The 25,889-nt window shown below is 34.8% G+C and overlaps 4 protein-coding genes and 1 pseudogene across 4 annotated transcripts in view; 2 read left to right on the top strand and 3 right to left on the bottom strand.

Moving 5' to 3' along the window:
* The window catches only part of LOC143613595 (mannosyl-oligosaccharide 1,2-alpha-mannosidase MNS1-like), a 96,563-nt gene that overhangs the window by 42,886 nt on the left and 27,788 nt on the right, over positions 1 to 25,889 (bottom strand). The gene's annotated exons all lie outside the window — the stretch shown is intronic.
* Positions 752 to 2,539, top strand: LOC143613593 (putative pentatricopeptide repeat-containing protein At5g52630 pseudogene; annotated as a pseudogene).
* LOC143613578 (putative mitochondrial adenine nucleotide transporter BTL1) lies at positions 4,177 to 7,415 on the bottom strand. The gene is made up of 6 exons (XM_077087249.1): positions 7,386 to 7,415; positions 7,120 to 7,287; positions 6,343 to 6,437; positions 5,911 to 6,244; positions 5,585 to 5,822; positions 4,177 to 4,460 (listed from the first exon to the last, which is right to left on the bottom strand). Exons 1-6 carry the CDS (start codon positions 7,413 to 7,415, stop codon positions 4,210 to 4,212), a joined length of 1,116 nt encoding a protein of 371 aa, XP_076943364.1. The 3' UTR covers positions 4,177 to 4,209.
* LOC143613576 (mitogen-activated protein kinase kinase kinase NPK1-like) lies at positions 11,422 to 17,670 on the bottom strand. The gene is made up of 17 exons (XM_077087248.1): positions 17,368 to 17,670; positions 16,512 to 16,553; positions 15,324 to 15,389; positions 15,118 to 15,228; positions 14,901 to 14,981; positions 14,723 to 14,800; positions 14,555 to 14,637; positions 14,402 to 14,483; positions 14,181 to 14,281; positions 14,020 to 14,059; positions 13,825 to 13,884; positions 13,676 to 13,725; positions 13,375 to 13,594; positions 13,057 to 13,287; positions 12,199 to 12,530; positions 12,049 to 12,116; positions 11,422 to 11,631 (listed from the first exon to the last, which is right to left on the bottom strand). The coding sequence occupies exons 1-17, from the start codon at positions 17,668 to 17,670 to the stop codon at positions 11,555 to 11,557; spliced, it is 2,025 nt and encodes a 674-aa protein (XP_076943363.1). The 3' UTR covers positions 11,422 to 11,554.
* On the top strand, positions 20,390 to 25,003 carry LOC143613579 (alpha N-terminal protein methyltransferase 1-like). The gene is made up of 8 exons (XM_077087251.1): positions 20,390 to 20,631; positions 22,552 to 22,696; positions 22,826 to 22,884; positions 22,999 to 23,118; positions 23,242 to 23,343; positions 23,851 to 23,905; positions 24,571 to 24,668; positions 24,833 to 25,003. Exons 1-8 carry the CDS (start codon positions 20,401 to 20,403, stop codon positions 24,956 to 24,958), a joined length of 936 nt encoding a protein of 311 aa, XP_076943366.1. The 5' UTR covers positions 20,390 to 20,400; the 3' UTR covers positions 24,959 to 25,003.

The raw sequence follows: 25,889 nt of genomic DNA, 5'->3' as shown, positions 1-25,889 counted from the left end.
ATAATAAACAAATCAAACTCGAGCCAAACACGAGCTTTAAAAACCAATTCTTGAGTTGAGCCCGAAACTTTATAAAAAAGAGCCCGAAACGAGCCGAACTTAAGCCCAATCTCAATCTCTGTTAAGTTAAAATGAGCTTAGTCGATCTCTGGCTCAGTTCACCTCAGCTCGTTTACACATAAGTAATCTTCTTCTTACTGCAACCCGAACAAAAACCTTGCGTACAACAAAATGCATAAATGGAGACAAAAAAGTACAAGCGGAGACCAAAACGCATAAACGGACTTCAAAATGCATAAACGGACTTCAAAATGCATAAATGAAGGCCAAAACGCATAAACGAATGTCAAAACGCATAAACGGACTTCAAAATGCATAAATGAAGGCCAAAACGCATAAACGAACCTCAAAACGCATTAACGGAGGCCAGAATGCATAAATGAACGTCAACACGCATAAACGGAGGTCAACTCACATAAACAGCCTCCACTTATGCAAGTTGACCTCCATTTATGCGATTTAACATCTATTTATACATTTTAGCACCAGGCTAAGCATAAGGTTTTTCCAGTTATGAATTTCCACATAGACGGACAACCCAGACGACTTACCTAAATTACGAATACAATTACGAACCCGAATTCAAAACATAACCTTAAAACACCACTTAAAACTAAACCTTAAAACACCACTTAAAACTAAACCTTAAAACTAAACCTTAAAACACATCCAATTTACTTCTCCCACCAACATGCTTTCTTCGACCCCTTCAACCTTCGAACACCACTACAAAACCATAAGCAACCTTCTTCTCTCAGCCACCCGATCAAAAACCCTCCGTACAGGACTGCAACTCCACGCCCACATAATCAAATCAAGCCTCCAATCAATCCCACTAATCTCCAATTACTTAATCAACTTCTACTCCAAAACCCACCTGCCAATCCACTCACAACGCGTATTCGAACAAACCCACATCAAATCACCCACCACTTGGAGCTCAGTCATCTCATCTTTCGCCCAGAACGAATACCCAGTTCTCGCATTAACCTATTTCAAGCAAATGATCAGTCTTGGTCTTCACCCAGATGATCATATCTTCCCTAGTGCCACTAAATGTTGTGCAATTGTTAATTGGTGTGATGTGGGTATGTCGGTTCATTGCTTTGCTCTGAAAATTGGGTTTGTTTGGGATGTGTTTGTGGCGAGTTCGGTTGTCGATATGTACGCGAAATGCGGGTGTGTTTCGGATGCACGCCGGGTGTTCGATGAAATGCCTGTGAGAAATGTGGTGTCGTGGAGCGGGATGATTTACGGGTATGCGCAGTTAGGGGAGAACGAAGAGGCGTTGCGCCTTTTTAAACGGGCGTTGTTTGAGAAATTCGAGGTTAATGATTTTACTTTTACGAGTGTTATTCGGGTTTGTGGGAACACGAAGGGGCTTGAGCTCGGGAAGCAGTTGCACGGGTTGTGTTTGAAGTTGAGTTTTGGGTTGTCTTGTTTCGTTGGGAGTTCGTTGATTTCGATGTACTCGAAATGTGGTGTTGTTGAGTTAGCGTACCGTGCGTTTGATGAGATACCGATACGCGTTAGGAATTTGGGTATGTGGAATGCGATGCTGATGGCATGTGCGCAGCATTCGCATACGGATAAAGTATTCGATTTGTTTAACGAAATGGAGACGTGTAATGTGACGCCGAATTTTATAACGTTTTTAGGTACCCTTTACGCGTGTAGTCATTCGGGATTAGTAGACAAGGGTAGATATTACTTTAACTTAATGAAACAATATGGAATCGAACCAACTGACCAGCATTATGCGTCTATGGTGGACGTACTTGCACGCGCTAACAAAGTGCAAGAAGCGCTTATGATAATAAAGGAAATGCCAATGTAGCCAACCGAGTGCGTATGGGGTGCGTTGTTGACCGGATGCAGACTTCATGGAAATACTGAATTAGCAGCTTATGCTGCTGATAAAGTGTTTGAATTAGGGGTAGTAAGCTCGGGTATGTACGTGTTATTATCAAACGCGTATGCTGCTGCAGGGAGGTATGACGATGCAGCTAAAGCCCGGAAGATGTTAAGGGATGTAGGAGTAAAAAAGGAAACGGGGTTAAGTTGGGTCGAGGAGGGTAATATCGTCCATACTTTTGCTTCGGGTGATGGACGACAAAGAGTGAGATTTATGATAAGTTGTCGGAGTTGGAAGATGAGATGGTGAGAGTTGGTTATGTTGCGGATACAAGTTATGTGTTGAGAGAAGTCGGTGACGAAGAGAAGAGCATGGCGATAAGATATCATAGTGAACGATTAGCCATTGCGTTTGCGTTGATTACGTTTAAGGATAACAGGCCGATTAGAATTATGAAGAATTTGCGGATTTGTGGTGATTGTCATACTGCGATAAAGTATATGTCGAAATGTTGTGGGAGAGTGATTATTGTGAGGGATAATAATCGGTTTCATCGGTTTGAGGATGGGAAATGTTCTTGTAGTGATTATTGGTGATCATGACATGGCGGTTTCGAGTTTCGACTCGTTGGCAAGCTTACGAGCGAGGGCAGTTGGGAGCTATAACATACCGACAGAACCGGTTTGAAATGTATACGGTTTGGCTCGCGGCTTATGGTTTGGAAAACCGTTATAAACGGATTGGTTCGGTTTGGAACTTGGGACTGTTTGGTTTGAAATTCATTGTAACATTTAAGTAACCCGTTAATCGGTTAATCGAAAACGTTATATATATATTTTTTTTGATTATATCTTTTGTTTGGTACCCGTCGCAACGCGTGACTGTAAAAGCAAACACTTGTAAAAGAAATAAAGAGACTAGCTGATGTGATACCACCTTTAAAGATTTCCACGCCAAATGATACAAAGATTCTTCAAGCTGACGCTAGTGACGAGTGCTAGGTAGCGGTTCTACTCGCTAAAGACAACAAAGGTGTCTAGTCAATTACATGGCCGATTTACTGACGCAATTGTCAAGTCAAACGACGCAATTGTCAAGTCAAACAACGCACTTGTTCCCCGTGTTGAGAATGGATCCATCACAATGGTCTAAAAAGCAAATATATGACTGCAAAAGAAATAAAAAGACCGGATAGTGTGACGTCACCTTTAAAGATTTCTACGCCAATTGATAAAAGAATCCTTCAAACTGACGCTACTGATGAGGACTAGGTAGCGGTCCCATTTATAAAAGGACTAGCTAGTGTGATGCCACCTTTAATAATTTCTATGTCAAATGATTAAAAGAATCCTTCAGAATGATGCGGTCCTACTTTCTAAAGACGACAAAAGTGTCAGATCTATATGTAGATATATTTATATGTAGATATAGCAACTGCATTTAAACTCCTAAATTTCAAACTTATTTTGCTCATGTAGTTTAGAATTGCATACGTTACGTTATTTTTTAAATGTGTAATTTATGGATTAGAATTGCAAAACACGTTTCCCGCTAGAGGTGCACAAAGAAACCGGTTCCGGACCCGACCCGGCGGTTCCTACTCGGAACCAGACCCGACCTAACCCGCGGGTATGGACTGGGCTTTAGGTTTACCCAAGAACTGTACTTGGAACCAGAACCGACTCGGATCCGATGAAACCGGTTCCTCCAATACCCAGTCAAAACCCGACCCAACCCCAACTGAAACCCAAAAAAAAACCCTGTGGAACCGGTCAAATACCCGACTATATCCGGAACCAGTTCCTACCCGGACTCGGTTTTGACTTTCGTTGACCATACCCTGTTTCGGTTCCTGAGAATCCCAGTTTGTGCACCTCTAGTTCCCACCACGAAGCGCAGATTAATCATCTCCCTAGTTTCATACTTAGAATTTTTCTCCAAATTTTTTCAGACCAAAAGCTTCAACCCCAAATTTAAAATTATTTAATCAAAACCATATGCAAAACCAAAACCGATCAATTTTCTAAAGCTAAAACTTTGGTGTGCTTGAACCCGAAACCGACCGCACACCACTCATTTTGATCATATTACATCTTAACTTACATCATATTACATCTTAAATAAAAAATCAAATGATTATTAACCTAAAAGAACAAGAAGCAAATAGCAAGAATCACCACACATTGCTTCCCTAACAAAATTCAGAGGGTTAAACATATATTCTCTCTTAAACATTTCAAAATAACCGCGCGTCCGCGCATAATGGTTGAAGCCTCCAACAAATTATTATATTATCATCGTTTATCCTTGTCGCCGACCAATATGTCTTTCCATGCTTCATAAAACATCCACGTGATACCGGATGATGGCATGACCTTCAGACAACTTGCACCCCATCCTCTGTATAATCCACCAAAACCTTCGTCTCTAATGACTTCTGATAATGCAGCTGCAATGTTCGGTGGGCACTTGCCTTGCAGAGCTCCCACCATTAGCCGCTTTCTTGCTACCTCTAAAGGAAAACTTATTGTGCTTGCAGTTAAACCTAAAATGAAATAATAGGATGTCACACAGTGTTGGCATTGCGTTTTCCAACAGATTATATGATACGGAATAATCAAAATCAGTTAATAATAATAATATAATATAAACGTGACGTAGGTAAACGAGTGATGGTGTTTGGATGTGTGAAGTTGTAATAATCAAATAACCAAGGTGTTAGGTTGTTCGACAAATTTAGGTTATTTAAGGTAAAACGAGCAAGTTGCGCAAAAATGTAACAAACTTTACCAAATTTGAAATGTGAGATAACGAACTTCTTTAATGTTTTAAGGTAAGCAACAACTTTTAAACAGTTTTTAACATTTTTTGTATGTCGGTTTTTTTATTACTGTAAAAAAAGAAATATTAACTTTTCATAAGATAAAGACAATAGTTGGTTACCGTAAAACATAGCAAAAAAAATTGTTTGCCTAAAACAGAAAATTAGAAATAATCAACTTTTAAAAAGTTTTAACATTTTTGTATGTTGGTTTTAGAAGTCACTTACCTTTAAGGTAAGCAACAACTTTTAAACAGTTTTAACATTTTTTGTATGTCGGTTTTTTTATTATTGTAAAAAAAGAAATATTAACTTTTCATAAGATAAAGACAATAGTTGGTTACCGTAAAACATAGCAAAAAAAATTGTTTGCCTAAAACAGAAAATTAGAAATAATCAACTTTTAAAAAGTTTTAACATTTTTGTATGTTGGTTTTAGAAGTCACTTACCTTTAAAAAAACAACTTTTACACTAAAAACAAAAATTCAAAGTAAATATCTAAAATAAAAAACAGTAGTTGGTGACCTAAAAATATAAAAAAGATAATAAAATAAATCTGGTTACCTAAAATAGAAAATTTAATACGTTTTCTGTCTAATTCTCCCTATGTAATATGACAAAAAAGTACATTCTTTTAAATTAATTGTTCTAAAAACACTGTTTGTTTTCTATCAACTACAATAATTTCCTATATCCTTTACAATAATGCCAAAAAAGTATATTCTTTACTCTCTCTTGAATTAATTGTTCTAAATCGAATCATGTATCGCAATTAAAATTAGTTCTAAATTGAACGTTTTTACTAGAATAATCTTGATTACCTAATCATAAGTATGAACAAACATACCTGAAAGAGCACCAATTAGTAACATCTCAGGACGGCTTAAAGTTTTCTTCTTCTGAGCCGTGCAGTAAGACTTCTTAATAGTGTCATACATAAAATAGTAACAAGTACTGTATGGCAACATGCCCATCAATGTTGGAGAAAGACCGGAATAGAAAGAACCAATACCGCCATTTTTATACATTTTCTGAACCGCAATACTCAAATTAGGATAAGCATCCGGACTCACAGTCAGCCGATCCTGTTAAAACCAAAAAATTCAATTACTAACCAACAAAAAAATATAAGCAGTCTACAACAATGAATGGTTTACTATTTAAAGCTATTACCTTTAAGACTTCAAGAGGATGACACACAAGGGTGCCGGCAATCCCTGCAGCCGCACCACCAACGGCAACCGGTGAGAGCCACGAGAGAGAAAAACTTAGTTTCACCGGACCGATTTGCACATTTGGACACTCTTCTTGACTCCATTTTTCTTTTGCTGTTGTCATCACTCTTTTAACACATTCAAACGTTCCGAGTTCAATTGCTTGTGTGGGAACAATTCTTATCATATTAATTGCATTCCCGGCCCAAAGTCCTTGCCAGCCTTGACTTTCGATTACCTCTAAAAAACTACCAGATATTGTTTTCGACCCCACACCAACCACCATTCTCGTTCTGCATAGCATTTAAGGATCTATTATAAGTATCAAAATATTGTAATCACCGTATCTAATAATTTGAAATTGTGGATATAATTTGTGGACGCCGTGAACCTTATGGTTTCTAAAGGAGCAAGAACAGCTTTAGTCATAGCCCCAGCCAGAGCACCACTGAGAAACTCCCCAACTTCTCTTGTTTTTACAAATTTCTGAAGCAAATTAACGAATTAGGCTCCAATTTGCAAAAGCAAGTAACACAGAAGCAAAACCAATCAAATAGAAACAGAATTACGCAGATGATACATTTTCAAAATATAATTCAATTTAAGTTCAACAAGTCTCCTATAGAGGTGCAAACGAGCCGAGCCACTCAAGATCAAATCAATAAAAACCTCGAAACGAACCAAGATTTTTCAAGCTCGAGCCTCAAAAAAAGCTCGTTTAGTTATCGACCTGAGCATTAACAAGCATTGCAAATTTTTAAGTTTTACTTCTTTTGGAGTTGCACGTATTAATTTCACATTTTCACACTGCACAGCCGAGCTTGAGCCGAGCATCGCCTCATTTAAGGTACATTAAATGAGCTGGAGCCGATCTTAGGCTCGTTTAAAGTTTTTCTCAAAAAAGATAATAATTAAAAATGTCTATAAGTTAGTTAATAAATAATAAACAAGCCGAGCCTGAGCTCGAGCTCTAGTTAGTCAAAAACGCGCCGGCTCGCTTACACTTAACACTAAATAAATCCGTTACCGATACAAACATTAAATTTCCATAAATTCAATTTGTGCATTACGAATATAACCTAACAAACTTAAACAGCTACAATAATAATAATAATAATAATAATAATAATAATAATAATAATAATAATAATAATCAAGCAACACTTACAGCGATAGGTTTTCGAAGATCCGGAAGCTGAAAATGAAACGTAAACGAGTCATTCACATCCACGTCATCATCCTTAGTCCGATTGTGACGTAATAACACTAGGTCAAGGTTTTTATGAAGCGGTACGGAATCCAAAATATCCTCCATTGAACAGAAGCTCTTCCTCTGCTTCTGCTGCAGCTCAGTTAAAACAAAATACAAAAAAATGTTAAATTAATATTAATATGAATAGTAAAGATATTTATTTATGTATAGAATGTGGAGACCTGGTGGTGTGAGGTTGATTTAGGGGTCATGATATTATTATTAAGCCACCGGCCGGTGATGGTTTGGATATTTTGGTGTCCGGTCGAGGCGGTTTGAAAGAGAAAGATATTATTATTATTAGGTCACGCTCCAGGAGTTTAATAAGTCTCGAAGTTTGACAATTTTCTTCAAAAGTGCTGAAAAGGAGTGTAGGTGAGGTGTGGTGTGGTGTGGTGTGGTGTGGTGTGGTGTGGTGTGGGTTTAGGGGTTTTTTTTTCTCTGGCCCATTAATGAAAGTCGGCCTAATTTTTAATTGCTTTTTTGACTAACGTTTTGTTTGTTTATTTGGGATTTGAAAATTTTGTACTGAGGATATAGAGCAGGGTAGAATAAATACCGGAGAAAAAGAAAATGACTATTAAATTACCACCATCATCGTTGTCGCCGCCATGACTACTACTGTCGCAATTACCCTTTTTTTTATGTATTTTTTGAGATAGGAGTGTATTTATTATTTTTATTTCACTCTTACGTCCTTTGTGGTTATCAAACGTCATAAAGAAATAATTCATTTTATTGTCGTAGGTTAACCAGACAAGACAAAAGAATGTAATAATCCGTTTCATTCCCTATTCATTTTATTCTCTTTTTCATTTTATTCCCTCTCTATTCCATTACACTCAGATAAACAAACCCTAAGGTAGTATTTAGTATGAAGTAATGATAGGTGGAATTGAATGAATCATTTCAAAGAAACGAAATAAAACATATTTGGTTGGCAATTTGGCATTCATCAATAGAATGAATTATTTTTAAGGAATGAAATTCCTTCTATATATAGCATTTTTCATTTATTAGTAAAAGGTGTTTTTTCTTTCATTCTTTTAAGAAATGAAATGAAAAATTATCTAACAATTATAGTTATTATTATTATTATTTTGTTGTAGTATAACTATTATTAAATTATAATTATTATTATATGTTTTTATTGCATCATATTATGTTATTATCGTTCCATTAACCAACAAAAATATATGTGTGTATACTTTACTATTTAGTAAAAAAAAAATAAAGTAATTATTCATTTCATTCCTACGTGGTAACCAAACAAGATAATGGAATGGTAATGATTCATTTCATTCATTTGTCCATTTCATTCACTCGTTCATTCCATTACCTCATACCAAACAGACCCTAACACTGCATTCTTGAGTTTTTTATTTAAGGGTTTAAAAAAGAAAAGATAAGAATTTTTTTTTTCATTCTTGAGTTTTTTCATTAAAAGAAAAGAAAGAGAATGGAAATAAAAGTTATGTCTTTTTTCCTCCAAAACTTTCCAGCCAAATATGGCCTGATTTGGAAGGAAAGTTTATAGTCATATATAATATTACTAATTTACCCTGTTTTTTCCTTCCTATATATCTCAATAATAAGGACATGATTGTAAAGTTACAATATTTTCCTATCTTTTCCTTCCTATCTAACTCAAGAAAGTAATTTTTTTTTCGAACGGCAACTCAAGAATGTAATTAACATTTTCTTTTCTATTCTTTTATTTTAACTCGAGAATGACTTTAAATATATAATTTATTTTCCTTTCTTCCCCTATCCAATCTTATCACTTCTTTTCCTTGTATTTTAAACCCGAGAATAAGTGTAAGAGTCAAAGAACATTCACAATCCATCCACTATATTTTGTGGGTGATGTTTTCATAATATAAGGAGTGATTTAAAGTGTTGTGAATGAAAGAGAGAAAAAATACAGTGATTTTTATGTATATATTTGAAAAATTCTTGTAGCATTTTAAAATTTTTTAATATATTTTGAAAGTGGTTGTGAGTAAATGAGAGAGAAACGGATTAATGAAGGTATAAAAAATATTATTTAATTGAAAGTGAGAGAAAAAATATAGTGATTTTTAATATAATTTTAGATTTGGAGATATGGGAAGGGATGAGAATGCTCTAAATTCGTGTTCGGTTTGCACAAAGGATATGCGGAATTTAATGGACAACGGAATGTAAAAAAAGAAGGTTTTGTTGGTTAATAGAATAAAATCACATTATCTCGTACATTTCATTCTCTCTTAAACATCTCAAATTCGTTTCCACCTTTTGATTTTTTTTTTTCATTTAATTCATTCTTTCACCCTAGATAACCTCTAACATCCTCCCATCATCGCCAACTACCACTAAATTGTTTTCAGAAAAACTAATAATAAAAGGAGAAAAAAAAACATACTTTTACTTCTTTTTGCATATAAAAACATTTTTTCCTACTTATAAAAATTGTTAAAGAGACAACTTTCACAAAAATATTCTTGTTTGTACCACATTGTTTTCAAACCATAGACCTATCCATCATGGAAACATTTATCCGATTCTTGAATTACCAACTCAAGCAAACCATTTTTCCTTTTTATATTATTAATTTCTGCAACTTTATTTATAAAACTTTAAAAGTTCCGTATGTTTTTTTTCTAACTCAAAGAAAGGTCTATTTGTTTTTTCAAACATTTACCAACATTTCCTTTGTAGCCTTGTGCTTCAGTTATACAGTCATATTTTGAATTACTTATTGTCAATTATCTTTAATAGTTTTAAGATTTGCATAGCAGTATTATTTTAAAGAAATCTTGATTCAAGTCCCAAAGATGTAGCACTCTAGTTGGATCTTGTCATAATACTAAAAAGAAAAAAAGCAATAAATGGTGAAGATAAAGTAGTTAAAAGAGTTGTTTAATAAAACACATAATATATTGGCTAAAAAAACAATTCACCAATTGTAGCACTCTAGTTGGATCTTGTAGAAAACGAAGCAATAAAAACACAGTCGTTAGTAATGAGTTAGTGGGTTTCATTTCATGTTATAAGGCTATAAGGCATGGAAATCATTGTGCCGATGAAAATGCTGTTGTGGCAGGTGGTGCCGGCAGTGAACGCCACGCCTCTTAAATTGGCACCGATGGCGTTGGAGTTTTGGAGCTTAAATTGCCGCTGAAATGCCGTTCGCATTTGAGAAATTCCAAAAGAAATATTAATTATTTATTCCATATCCCAGTTGTATTTGATCATTTTCAAAAAGACAAAAAAGGTTTTTGTATTTCATATATAAATCGTTGTTTTTTTTTGCTTTGTTTTTTTTATTAAGATATAATTACAAACTCACTAAACCATAAACCATATAAATAATAAACACCTTCTTTCTCCCTTTTTCCATATCAAAAACTTACAAATCTCTCTCAACTAAAATGCATTTTTCATCCGATGATGAGTCGAGTTCGGTCGTTCCGCTTTTTATTCACACAATCGTGTCTGTTGCACCCGCTACAATAATCGACGAGGGCGAAAATTCGACACCAAAAACGAGAAGAGTTGCTTATAATAGAGACCGTGATGCGGGACATGAGCGCCTACTAACTGATTACTTTGACGAAAATCTGGTATATGATGAAAAAATGTTTAAGAGACGTTGCAAGCTCAAATCACCAACAAATATGTATAGTTGGGTTTTTGAGAGAGAAGCCTTAAATGTTACCGGAGATCTTGGTTATTAAAAGATTAATAATTGTCTCAAAGGGAACATCATGTGAGGGGTAGCCACCCCAACACAGGAATTTTAGCCCATCCCATGTGGATAGAAACAAAATGGATAGAATTTTCAGTAAATATCAATGTATCATGTGCCACCCGACCAATGGTAAAACCACGATATTTTTCCTATGGGTCGTTATCTTTCGATGCTCAAATTTATAACAAGTCAACGTCAAAATTTTCAAGTCAAGTCAACCAAATAAATAATAAAAGTACATTCTCATTGAAACTCTCCATATCCCCACGAGGGCATCCTGGTGGTAAAGTGATGCACCCCCCAATCACGTGGTTGCGGGTTCAAATCCTACCGAATACTTTGTATGCACCGTAACAACAGCAACATATTACATGTTCATAACAATGACTGCAAAAGAAACCACATCCAAACCTCTCTTTAATTTCTCTTATAAATTTCAAAATATAACATAAGACCACGACAAACTAAAACAAAATGGGAAAAAAATATTAAATATGTGACCACATGGATTTAATACAAAAGGAAGGTGGTGTGCACCATGAACAAAACTAGATACAATTACACCAGCTGCCAACTGATGCTGCCATCTCTTATGTAATTATTATTATAAAAGACATGTCAATTGCCAAGAAACACAAATCTTTTTTGGCGATTCCGATCGTTTGGGGATGATGTTCCCACTTGCCTCATAAGCTCTGCCAACATATGAAAGACAAATTATAAGATCTGCATGTGTGTATTTATATGCATATAGATATGTATATGCATTTGTGTATGGATACGTGTATGCATATGTGTACGTATATGTATGTGCCTATGCGCATATTCATATGCATAGATGCATGGATATGCATATGTATCTATAAACGCATATGAGAGTTACAAGTATACAATATATAGGTAACATAATCATTAAACCTAGAGTCTATTCATATTGCATAATACGCATATCAATATACGCACGCATATGTATATTTGGAGGGGATATATGTAAATGCCCCTTTATATTTATATGTATATTTGGAGGGGATATATGTAAATGCCCCTTTATATTTATATGTATACGTATCTAGGAACTAGAGCTATTTGAAAGAATATAAGAATAAACTCACCTCGTTTTCTTTCAAGCTCTTCAGCGAGCTCTTCTTTCCATCTCCTTTGCCTCTCCGAGAAGCTCGCGCTACATAGATAATGTTTTTTAATTTACAAGTCTTGATTTCAAATAGTAATAATGTTAAGCATTAGAATACTAACAAACCAACCTTGGACTAATGGGATGTTTCTGAGAATCAGGAACATTCTCTTTCAGTTGACCGTGACGAGGTGATAGACATTCATGAGGATTTTGATCATTTACACCATTAACAATATGCGATGATTTATTAGCAATATAAGAAGCATCAACAGCTGAAGATAGCCTCTTCCTTAGCAGCTTGTTGATGTTAGTCTTGGGTGATTTGCTCTTAGGAGGTAAGTTGAGGTGGTTTGATGTATTTTCCTTGTTTTCATTGCCGACAGGAGAAGTTTCTGTTGCATTTAAGGAGTTGTAGAATTCTTCGTACAGAGGCGTTTGCAACTTCTTCATGTCTAAAGCCTGTATAACGAAGGATTTATTACACAAAAGTAGGGCTTGTAAACGAACCGAACGAACACGGACGGGGCTTGTTCGTGCTTTTAACTTTAACCAAACAAATGAACGAACACTTAAAAAAAGATTTACTTGTTCATGTTTGTTCTTTAACATTCACTTAAATGTAAACGTATACCAATGAACACAAATTATAAGTAAAGGCGAATATCCAAAGTCCAAACTGTCTTAAATACCATAATCTATACAGTTACATCTAATGTTTTAAAACTAAACAAAGATGTCAAAAGCTGATTTAAATTTGGACCTTTTAGGGTTTTAAAATATAAAAATCAAATTGGATTCAAGTCAATATTAGTAACAAATAATTTAAATGGATATTTTAAAAAGCGTAAAGGAACGAAGATAAGTTAACACATAAAAACAAAAATAAATGAATGAACATTCACAGACATAAATGAACGAACGGAACTTGTGTTCATATTTTGTTCGTTTAACTAAATTGAAAAATAAAATGTAAAACAGAATTTACCTTCTCATCTAGAAATGTTCTTATCTTTATTTCTGTAACTTCGTCATCTTCTTCTTCAACTCCAGGAGTCCCATTAGGAAAACTGAAATCATTATCGGCATCACCTAATTCTCCAGGGACCTCTGTAGTAATTTCAGAAACTTGATCTGAAAACAAATTTGTTCCCACTTCTGGACTTCCATCAAACCGGTATGACCAGTCATCATCAGGTTCATTCATGGGATTAAAACTCTGTCTCAAATAAGATAGTAAATATAACCTAGTTAGCATCGAGATTAACCACAGCTGAAAAGAATGATATAATTGTATTTGTTATACCTTATTGATATTATTAGAAAGTAAAGTGGAATCAAGTTTCATAGATGTGCCAGCCACGAGATCATCATCATCCATCCGACACATGTCATCATCATCATATCTGTTTGAACCCCACATTGGTCCTCCGGAAAACTTCTCAGGGTATATAGTTGAGCACCTCACACTATTCATATTATGAGCATTCACTGTACCACAGTTTGTTTTCATCTCCGGGCTAATTCTGCATTTCAAATCACCTTTCATTTGTTATTGCAAAAAATGATATAACAGAAACACAACAAGCTGATGAGAAAAATCTTACAGATTTCTAGGTTCCTGTCTAGATGATGGTATTTGATTGCCAGGGGTAACCTGATATCATGAAAATGTGGCAAGATTTGTATAGCAATGGTTAAAGAATCTTTGATTTTAAGAAACTGAATAATAGACGCTTCATGCAAGAAAACTAACCGTAACTGATGTGCGACAGACGGGATGAGTCTCGTTATACTCCCCGGTTACAAAAGGATGCTGCAAAGAATCAACAAAAGCCATGAAACCAAACTTTTACTTAAGACAAATGCTATTATTAAAAAAATAAAGAGAAAAAGTAGACATTCATTTTCAATTTAGTGAATAAATATAAAGCTTGTAATGAAGAATCACCTGCAGCAACTCTGACGCATTAGGCCTTAGATCCGGTTCCCTGCCAGCACATTGGATATTCGGATGTAAGACATAAAAATAAAATCTTAAGTACGCGAAGGATGAACAAAACACGTGTAAAAAATGAATGACAAATACAGGAGCATAAACAGAATACATACTTTTGAAGGCATTTTAATAGAAACTCTTTAGCCTCAGAAGAAAGATGGTCTGGTATAGGTGGATGAGCTTTTGTTGTCCCTATATGAAACAGTGCAGCAACCTGAAAGAAACACACATGATTTAGTAAATATCACAATTGATTCTTAAACATTAACCAACAACTGTCACATTTTAGTGTAAGAAACAATTACAATGCATAAACAGACGTGTAGATACTTACCTCCTGATATTGTTGGCTCCATGGAGGCTTTCCAGTTGCCATTTCGATTACAGTACATCCAACACTCCATATATCAGCAGAGCTGCCAAAAAATGGTCAACATACTGTATATTGTAAGGTCAACATATGCATGAGTTTTGTTATTTCACTTACAAGCTATGGCCAGTTTGGAGTATAACTTCAGGAGCCATCCAATATGGTGTGCCCTTCATTGATTTGGCACCAGTCATTGTAGCCTACAGGAAAATATGCAAGCTCATTACAAAGAGAATTTTTCAAACAGGAATATGTATAAATTATTAAATCAAATAGCATGCATACCAGCTCAACAACTTTCTTTGAGGCCCCAAAATCTGCAAGTTTGATCTGCCCTTTATTATCAACAAGAATATTTGCCCCCTGCATCAACATTTGTAACAGATTATAAAGAGATATATATACACGACTAACTCCATACGTTACAATTTACCGTCACACACTCGTATAAATAAGAGGTTACCTTGATGTCCCTGTGCATGATACCATTTTTGTGGAGATACTCGAGCCCCAATAATATTTGCTTTGTGTACATTCTTATCACCTGCTCCACGAGAGATAAGTTTCAAGTCCCAAACATTAAAAAGTTTAACAAGGTCAACATTTTTCTAACCTTAAACAAATTTTCTAATAAAATGATTCAACCGGTTGAGATTCAAATTATGAAAACAATAACTTACAGATTCAGGGAAGGAACCAAATTTTCCAAGGAGTGATGAGATAGATCCACCTGGAACAAATTCCAGGAAGATATTCAAAGACTCCTCCTCTCTAGCAGTTCCTAGGTACCTCTGTAATGTCATTTAAAAAAAATATAATTAAGCTTGATTCGAAGTTGGAACTGCCATTCACAGAATGCAAGATGATAAAGAATGTAGACACTTACGACAATATTTGGATGCGAAAGATTCTTTAATAGCTTCACTTCTTCTTCAAGCTCCCGAATGTGAGCCTATTGTGTTTTAAAATTTCGAATTCAACAAAATTTCAAATCTCAGTAAATAACCATTTTGTGTTCATTAGAAAGACTAAACTATGTTTAAGACGGTAAAAAACTATCATGGTATATAATAAATGTTATCCGCCCTTACGGATGTATTCTTAACCTGAGTGGACACAATGTAAAAAACTACCATGGTATATAATAAATGTTATCCGCCCTTATAGATGTTATCCTCTTGTGTATTCTATGCCACAACTTACAACTTCAGTAACAAAGCTTACTTTCTTATTTACATATAAGTCATAAAACTATGCAAGCAATTAACTAAAGCATTTAAATTCACTACCACAAGTCAAAGTTTGGATCTAACTTATAAAATTCCTAGATTCCCAAGTTTCCCTCTATCTAATTGTAACTATCTACCACAACCTCAATGGGCAATGTTTGTGTGTTTATTAAACTGCTTATGTGACTTTCTATAGAAAAGTTAAAAAATTGTATCCTACAAACATAAGACTATGAGCATTTGTATTACACTTTCTGCACATTGTGCTGCAAAGCCTGATATATAAGCTCACACATATATATACGTTTATTTGTAAGTTGAGGTTTTGTGCTATATAAGCTCACACATATACAACTCTTTTACTAAAAATTCTATTACTGAAAATTGTATCCTACAAACATAAGACTATGAGCATTTGTATTACACTTTCTGCACATTGTGCTGCAAAGCCTGATATATAAGCTCACACATATATATACGTTTATTTGTAAGTTGAGGTTTTGTGCTATATAAGCTCACACATATACAACTCTTTTACTAAAAATTTTATTACTGAAAATACAGTATATGATAGAAGTTCAGGGTGCCCTGTCTTAACATCTTGTACCATACATATAGAAATTCTAGTATGTCCTTTACAATTGCATTTTAAACTATTAATTATAGTTAGTAAATACTAATCAGACTAGTCAAACTGAATTTGGTCATGATTCATTAGCTAACAGAGCAAATTTTGATCCACTTAGTTAGGTAATCAAATCAGATCAAATTGTTTTATCAAACAAGTTATGTGCTATCACAAAAATGAATATTTGAGCTTATGCAATTTACAATTAGAAACACACCTGTGTTTTGTCTTTTGAAGCAGTATTCACCACAACAGAAACCTGCATATAAAGTTATAAACAAGTCAAACAACAAGTCAACACCTAATTAACAAATTTAAGTAATATCACAAGTAGCATGTATTGGGGTGTGCATGCAACCGGAAAAAAAACGAACTGAAACAAACTGACGGTTTGGTTTTATGTTTTCGTAGAAACCAAACTTGTGGCTCGGTTAAAGTACTTTTGCATGTAACAAAAACCGAAAAAACCAAACCGAACTGATTGCTAGATTTTCGTTTTTTATTCAAGTAATTTATAAGAATTTAACAAATACGTAACTAAAGCATGTTAGCCCAAATCTATAATAATCAATTAGTTATATACTTATATATTAATAAAAATGATTTTCACCTAAATTCACTTTTCGGGCCAAAAAAGGAGGAAAAAAAAACATTTCAGCCCAAAAATTTTCAAGCTCAAACCGGCAAAACTGAAAAAGTCATAAGGATTTAACAAATATGTAACTAAAGTACGTTAGCCCAAATCTATAATAATCAATTAGTTATGTATTAATAAAATGATTTAGACCTAAATTCACTTTCGGGCAAAAAAAAAAGCAATTTCAGCCCAGATTTTTCAAGCAAAATGCAAAACCCGAAACAAAATGGTTTCAATAATCCAAAACCCAAAGTTTCGGTTTTTGGCTTTTGGCTCAGTTTCAGCCCAAAACCGACCCAAACCAAACCGTGCACACCCCTATCTATTATATGCCAGTTAATCCCTAAACCTGCATATAAACAAGTCAACCAACAAGTCAACACCTAATTAACATGCATAATATTATTTATTAATATGCCAATTAAGCCCTAAACACTTGTTTAACCGCAAGCAGCTCCCCCGAATCCAAATTCATCCCCATATAAACCCTACCAAACGCTCCACAACCAATTAATTCCCCTTTCCGCCACCGGATGTGCGAACCGCCCTCTTCCTTCTTCGCCTTCCCCCTCGGCGGCGGCAGCGCCTGCACCGACGACTTAGAAAACAGCCCGATTTTCGATTTGCGGATGCTCGAACCGATCTTCTCGACGAATCCGCCAAACGAACCGCCGACGCCGTCTTCGTGTGAGGGTTTGAAGACTAGCGATCGGCGAACCGATCCGATGAAGTCTTGCATTGTATGTGTCGAGTACATGTGTAGAGTATTGAATTTGAAACGAATCGGCGAATCAGTTGATGAATTCGAACATGAAATTGAAATTGTTTTGTTAGGGTTTGAAGTGCAGAGTGAGAAGACCGTTGGAGAGATTGGTATTTGAAAATGGGAAAAATAAAGAAATGGAAAATGGTGGAGTGAGTTTACGTTGGAAGGTGGCTTTTTAATTATGCGAATGCTTAAAAGCTGCTATTATTTTAAGGCGGTCAAGCTCGAACCGAAACCGATCGTGACCTGGTTAAGAAACCGATTACAATCTGAATTGAAACTGGTTATAAACTGGTTTTGAATTTTCTTGACAAAACTGAATGAATCGGTTTCAACCTAAATCGGTCTTGGGTTTTAAGTCGGTTTGTGCAAGTCTAGAATGGACAATGGAATGAGAATAAAATTGATTATTATCATTCATTTTTCTCGTTTTTCTTTTGTTTGGTTAACTGAGAATGGAATGAAACATTACTTTATGTTGTTTGGTAGACATAGAAAGACAAGTAAATCTAATGCAAATGACAAAAATGTGTTTGCATCGGTATAAAAAAATTACCAAGATTAAAAAAATGGCAATTGTGGCAACAGTATTGGTGGTCGGGCGCCGATGCGGTGGTGTCAACGGTGATGACAGTGGTGGTTGTGTCTGAGGTGACATTGGTGGCGGTGGTGATGGTGGCGGCGGCGACAATGACGATGGTGGTGGTGCCGACGATGGCGACGGTGGTCATCTTGTGGCATCGGTGGCGGCAGTGGTTGCGACGGTTAGGTGACGGTGGTGGTAGTGACATGTGGCGTCATCGGTGGTGGCGGTGGTCAAGTGGTGGTGTCAAGAAAGTAAGGTGGATGAATGGAATGAAATTTGTGTTCCTAAGTTTCATTCCCGAGTTTCATTTAAAGGAGGAAAAGAAAGGAAAATGAGGGATGGGAAAAATTTGTTGTGTTCCCGAGTTTCATTTAAGAAAGGAAAGGAAAGAAAAATAAAAAAAGGGTGTTCCTGAATTTTATTAAAGGAAAGAAAAGGATGGGAGGGGGAAGAAAATAAGGAGTAAAATAAGAAAAAATGTGTCTTTCCAAATTGGAAAGATTAGAAAGAAAAGAAAATTAAAAAGATAGAGGTGATGCCAAAAAGAAAAGATAAGAAGAGAAAATTTTCTTTTCCTTCCCTTTCTTTTCATAAATAAAATCGGGAACACAAGGTTAAAGAAGGAAAGGGAAGGAAAATGAGAGATGGAAAAAATAAGTTGTGTTCCCGAGTTTCATTTAAGAAAGGAAAATGAATGAGAATTTAAAAAATGGTGTTCCCGAGTTTTATTAAAAGAAAGAAAAGGAGGTGAGTGGAGAGAAAATGATGAGTAAAATAAGGGATTTGTATCTTTCTAAATTGGAAAGATTTGGAAGGAAAATAAATTGAAGAGAAAGAGGAGATTCCAAAAGAAAATATAAGAAGAGAAAACCTTCTTTCCATTGCTTTTCTTTTTATAAATGAACTCGAAAACACAGTTGATTTCATTATATTAGTCAGCAAAATACTCATTTTTCATTATCTCACGGTGACCCATTTCATTCCGTTTATTCGAGAAATTATCATGTCATAAAAATAGGTATGAGTTTTTTTCAATCAAAAGATGGGTAGGGTCTTAATAATAACAAACATGTTTAATTTGGCACATTATCAAGACATTGAGTTTTAATGAAAACACATGCATATTCTCGAAACTTGATATTAGTTATTCTTTCGTTAAGGGTGTGTACGTGGATGTATGATATACCACCTACATTCATTTTGTGTATGATTCACCTTCAAGCACCTTTTTACTCGTCTATAACAAGCGTAACTAAATATAGAACAATTATCTGCCTATACTAATAAACAAAAATAATATTGATGATGTGTCTTAACCACATTCATTTTATACTTTCTAATCTCCACTCTTCTTAATCCATGCTATCAATGAGTCATATGCTTAATTGGCATAACCCAATTGTAACTCATATGAAAAAAAATGTATTTAATATAATTTAAATCACAATAACTTTTACTAACCCGTTACATATAATTTTACTATTAGATATAGAACGTTTAACCATGATTTAAAAAAAACATATAAACTATTGAATATATATAATAAGTTTAAGTTAGTTAAATAGTGATTTACGAACCATTATCGTATAATATTTAGTGACATATGTTTATAATAGATATTTGGTTATGTGTGTGCTTCAAATTTCGTTGAATAAATACAATTTTCATAATCTTACAATTTGTAAAACACTATTTTACTTACATTCGTATTGATCATATATGACATCTCTAATATGCTTAGGTGCTAATAATTGATTTTATGTCATCTTAAAACATTATTTCAATCTTAAGAAAATATAAAATTTAAATATATTGCATTTGAGGTGTATGTGATTATATTAAAATTAATCTATAAATTCAAAAGAAAATCCCTGAATTACGTATTGATTAAATTTCGATTTGACAAATTCCGTGTAATACATGGGTTCTTCAAAAGCTAGTCATATCATAAAACAAGTTTAAGCTAGTTCAAAAAGTCTAAGAGAATCGGATCACGAACCGAATCCCTTTGAGCTACACAACCAGGTCGGGTTTGAAACCGACCCGCTGAGCCAAACCTTTATCGGGTTTGAGCCCCCAAAAAAAAATTCTAGACCCAAACAACCCCAAAAAAACACATGCTTGGTGCAGGCAGTCACTTGTGTGTGAATCCATTCTCGGCTGCTACTCATCAAACCCACAACAGTTACCGAGTCATAGTAAAATCAAACACCGGAAACCCGATGGATATCAGCGGTTTAGACAGCAACGGCCGGCAATTCAAAAACGCCGACGAGATGTGGAGAGAAGAAGTCGGCGATTCACAGAAGAAGCATGAGTGGTACAGTAATGGTGTTGGCTATTGGCAAGTAAGTTTATGCTTAACTCATCTTGTTATATCACTAAACCCTAATTTGATAAAGAAGGATATTTTAATTTAGTAGCTCTTGGGTAGTTCTATAATAATTAGGGATGAGATCGGTACCAACATCGATATATAGGTGTGCACAAAAACCGAAACCCGGGGGGGGGGGGGGGGGCTCAACTTTTCAGTCGAAAACAAGTAAATTTATATTGAGCATGAAAATTTTTGGGCGAAAACGAGTAAATTTACACTACTGCGCAAAAAAACACGCGGCGCGGGCCCTTTTAAGCTTCACCATTGACTTCGGTTTTTGGATTTATGAAAGCGTTCGGTTTCGTTTTGGTTTTTTAAGTTTTGCTATTTTAGCTTGAGAGTTGTAGGCTGAAAAACCAGATTTTTGGGTTCAAATGGACCAAAAACCGAAACTTTAAATTTAAAAAGTAAAAACCGTTTGGGTTTGCTTTCGGTTTTTTTGGTGTGGCTAATTGAGCTTGAAAAATTTAGGACGGAAGACAATATTGGTCCAAAATAATGAACTAATGCTTAAATTGTTTTTATTAATTAATAAATAATTGAAAATGGAACATTTGAAACTGGTCCGTCGGGCCAAACCTTTATCGGCAGCTTACATTAAAAATAAAAAGTCCAAGACCGAAACCCCCAAAAACACATGCTTGGTGCGTGGTTCGGTTTTAGGCTAAAACTGACCAAATCGAAACTTTGGTTTTTGGATTTATGAAAGCGTTTGGTTTCGTTTTGGTATTTTTAAGTTTTGCTATTTTAGCTTGAGAGGTGTAGGCTGAAAAACCAGATTTTTGGGTTCAAGTGGACCAAAAACCGAAACTTTAAATTTAGAAAGTAGAAACCGTTTGGTTTTGCTTTCGGTTTTTTTTGGTGTTGCTAATTGAGCTTGAAAAATTTAGGAAGAAAGACAATAGTGACCCAAAATAATGAATTTATGCTTAAATTATTTTTGTTAATTAATAACTAATTGATAATTGTACATTTGGGCTAAAATGTATATATTTTTTAACGGTATTTGATTATTTGTGCTAAAATATTGAGTTACATATTTATTAAATTCTTATAATTTACTTAATATAAAAAGCAAGAAATGAAAATCTTGATAGTTGGTCCGGTTTGGGTTTTATCACATGTAAAACTGAAACCGAACACAAAGACATAAAACCAAACCGTTGTTTTTTGCCTTGATTCGTTTTTTTTGGTTTCTTTGGTTTTGGATCAGTTTTTCCGGTTTCATGCACGCCTCTAGATATTGAAAACGAGTGAAGTATAAACCGAATACTAGGGGTGTGCAAGAAACCGAAAAAACCGATTCAAAACCAAAATAACCGAAAAAACCAAACCTAAACAAAAACCGACGGTTTGGTTTTATGATTTTGTAAAAACTGAACTAACTTTTGGTTTTGCATGTAATAAAAACTGAAACTCTGAAAGAACTGAATTCCTAAATTTTTATTTAATTTTTATTTTAAATAGTTTATAAGAATTTAATAATGATGTAACTTAAATATTTTTGGTCAAATGTATAATAGTCTATTAGTTAACGTCTAACAAAATTACTTATACCTAAATTCATTATTTTTAACCAACTTAACCAACTTTTTTTTGGGCCTAATTTTCAAGCTCAAATGACAAAAACCGTAAATACCGAAACCGTAAAACCAAAACCGAACAGTTTCAAATATCCAAAAACACACCCCTACCGAATACTATACTGATCTTTATTGGTTCGGTGCCAACCGGTATCGGTACAATTGTAAACACGAAACCAAATTGTACTGATACCAAAAACATGAAAAACAAATACCCGTGCTGGTACCAATTGTGTTTGTTCGGTACAGTACCAGTACGGTATCAATACTTGATGTAAGGTTGCTCATCCCTAATTTGTGGTGAGAAGCGCGTGGAAGCATCAGTGGATGGTGTGCTGGGAGGATATGCACATGTAAACGAGCCGGATATTAATAACAGCGAGGCTTTTCTCAATACGCTTTTTGCTCGTCTTTTTCCTAACGCTGGCAGAAATCAGCACCTTGTAGCTCTTGGTTAGTTCTGTATATAGCACAACATAACTTCTAGTTTCTAATGCTTTAATTTCTGTTATAGTCCCATCGTGAGACAATAATAATTTGTGGGTTGTTAAAGATTCTTACTTTTGACTAAAACTGCTGCAGATTGTGGTTCTGGAATTGGGAGGGTGACTAAGAATCTTCTTATAAGATACTTCAATGAGGTAATGACTTTTTTAACCTTCATTTATTGTATAGATACCATAAGAATATGTTGAAATTATAGAATTTGAATTTTATGAAATAGCACTTGTAACTTGAAATCGATTTGCTTGTAGGTTGACCTTCTTGAGCCCGTGTCACATTTCTTGGAGGCTGCTCGCGAGAACTTGTCTCCTGAAAATATGATGGTGTCGGAAGTGCATAAAGCTGCTAACTTTTACTGTACACCACTGCAGGTATGGGTAAATATTAACATTTATATGTGTATGTATATATATGCGTGTGTGTATTTATGCCTTTGTTAATAAAGCTGTACATCTGTGACAATAAGGTTTAATTATTTGTTGTTGATTTATTAGGAATTCACTCCAGATGCAGGAAGGTATGATGTCATATGGATCCAGTGGTGCATTGGCCATCTTGCCGATGATGACTTTGTGTCATTCTTCGAACGAGCAAAGGTAAAATCACACTTTTTTTTCCTCTACTTATGGTTTTAGTTTTCAAAGTCAAATGTAAATTCTAAGTTACTGAATTTGCAAAAAGCAAAACAAAAAAAAAAATAATAATAATAATAAATAAATTAAAAAAATCAAGTTTTGTATCAATTTAAAACTCAACTGACGATATAATAGTAATTTAAGTATTTAACTCGTGGTTCTGTACTTAAAAACGCCAACTTGAAAGCTGGGAGGTCTGCATTGATGTATTCATAGTTCGGTGGTCTTTCATAGACTTTAAACACCTGGTAGCTGATACGACCTGGCTATGATATTTGAGATAAATTCATAAAATCAAACAGAAATACAAAATATTATGAGACTTTCCATTCACACATCAGACTGTTAGAGAATTAAATAAATTTGGGAGCATGTCGATTAATATATTCTTTAGATGTTTACATGTATATTACCATTACATTGCGATAAATTGTTGTTTTTCTGACACGTGTGTTTATTTATGTGTAGGCTGGGCTCAAACCTGGTGGATTTTTTGTTCTGAAAGAAAACCTTGCGAAATCTGGTAGGTTCTTCATCCATAAATTATTTCCTTATACATTATTGCCCTTTAAGTGCCCTTAAAGCGTTGAACTTGGTTCTTGGTTTTTGTAAAAAAGGATATTATAACTTGTTAAACAACCAGAACTTTTAAAGGACGATTGCTCTTTAGAGTTGTATGATTGTATCATTTTTAGTTTGCGTTCAGGGTTTAGGCCCTAAACGGAGGAAACATGTTAGTTTTTTTACTTTTTTTGTTTTTGATTTATATTTTGAGTTATGATTTTTTTATTATTATTTTTGAATATTTTTTGAGGGGTTTCTGTTCTTAATAGGAAACCCCTAAAAAAAATTCAAAAAAATAATAAAAAAATCATAACTCAAAATATAAATAAAAAACAAAAAATCTAAAAATACTAAAATGTTTCCGCCGTTATTCTCGTTAAAAAAAAAAAAAAACCCGAAACTCGTTCTGACTCGTTCCGACCCTAACCTATTCTGACCCAAACCAAAACAATCCTTTTTTTAGTTGACCCATTCTGACCCTAACTTATTCTGACCCAAACCCGTTTCGACCCATGGCTCATTTCGACCCATGACTCGTTCGACCCAACCCAACCCATTTGCCACCTCTAGTTTAGGGTTTAGTTTTATTAAAATATATCTGAGTTTTGACTTTGACGGATTCAGGATTTGTGTTGGACAATGAAGATAAGAGCCTTACAAGGTCGCACGTGTACTTCAAGGAACTCTTTAAACGGTGTGGTCTCACCATCTATGACATGAAGGTAATTCTGGTTCTTGTCAAAACCGACTCTTTTTGATAATCGTAACCGAAATCTGTAAAGTTGTTATTTTATTGCATAAGGTTTCTGTAGTCTTTTGTTCGAGGGTATTTTTGACATTTGACTAACGGTGGACCGTTTTGTTTATATGGATTATTTACCATCAGGATCAAAAGGGATTTCCAGATGAACTGTTTGCTGTGAGAATATATGCATTGACAACAGAACCACCTAAAAGAGCTGCCTCATCAAGACCAAAACGACAGTCGATTAGACCCGCTATCATCAAATGAAGAGGCAGTTTGGGGTGTGTTTTGGCATGTAGTAGTTGTGATTTTGTGTAAACGGTGTGAAAATTGTTTTTGCAATTTTTATGAGGTAATAGAAATAGTGTTCGATCATTTGTGTGTTTCTAAATGTGTTCAATCGATTATGTTTTCGTAGCTTTGCGTGTTACTAATTGTGTTTAATGGATACTGCTTCGATTGATTATGTGTTTCTAATCATGTTTTCTGATTTTGTGCTTTTAATCCTAGTCATCTTTTTTCATTTGCAAATTACAGTTGCATACATTGTTGATGTTAAGTGAAGTCTGTCTAACTAATGCTAAAAACCAAAAGAGATACCGTCGCTTCCTCGTTGGTTTATAGCAGCTACATAGAGAGGGTCTGGATCCTTTCGGTTTCTGTTGAGGTAACCGGTGGAGACATTAGGGTTCCTTCGCGAATCAAGTTTGAGCTATCGCAACACGCAAGAATTTGGACTCAAAGCCTCTCAAATTTGATTATTTTTTTGGTCATTACCAGAAGGTCACCACTGTTAGGGCTGTAAACGGACCAAACCGGACGAGACCTTGTCCATGTTTGTCCGTTAAGCTTCCGTCTGACAAACGGACAGTTCACGAACACTCTACCGAACGAGAATTCGTGTCCATGTCCGTCCATTAAGGAATTGAGTTTGTCTGTGTCCGTTCGTTAATATTGTAAACGGACAAACGACACTAACGGACCCTAATGGACACTAATGGACAAACAAACACATGGACATTAATGGACGCCAACGGACAAACAAACACTAACTGACACGAATGAACATCAATGGACGAATATACATAAACGACTCTAATGAATAAAAAAACATAAACGATTACATATTAATTTCAAAATGTATAACCATACTGGATGTTACCGGATGTCCACGAACACTATTGAACGAACACGGTGT

Source organism: Bidens hawaiensis, unplaced genomic scaffold (assembly GCF_021521415.1).
Source record: "Bidens hawaiensis isolate Kalapana, Puna unplaced genomic scaffold, B.hawaiensis_p1.1 tig00037734_1, whole genome shotgun sequence".
Lineage (NCBI taxonomy): Eukaryota > Viridiplantae > Streptophyta > Magnoliopsida > Asterales > Asteraceae > Bidens > Bidens hawaiensis.
The sequence above is the reverse complement of the archived record's forward strand: the minus strand, read 5'-3'. Positions and strand labels throughout refer to the sequence as shown.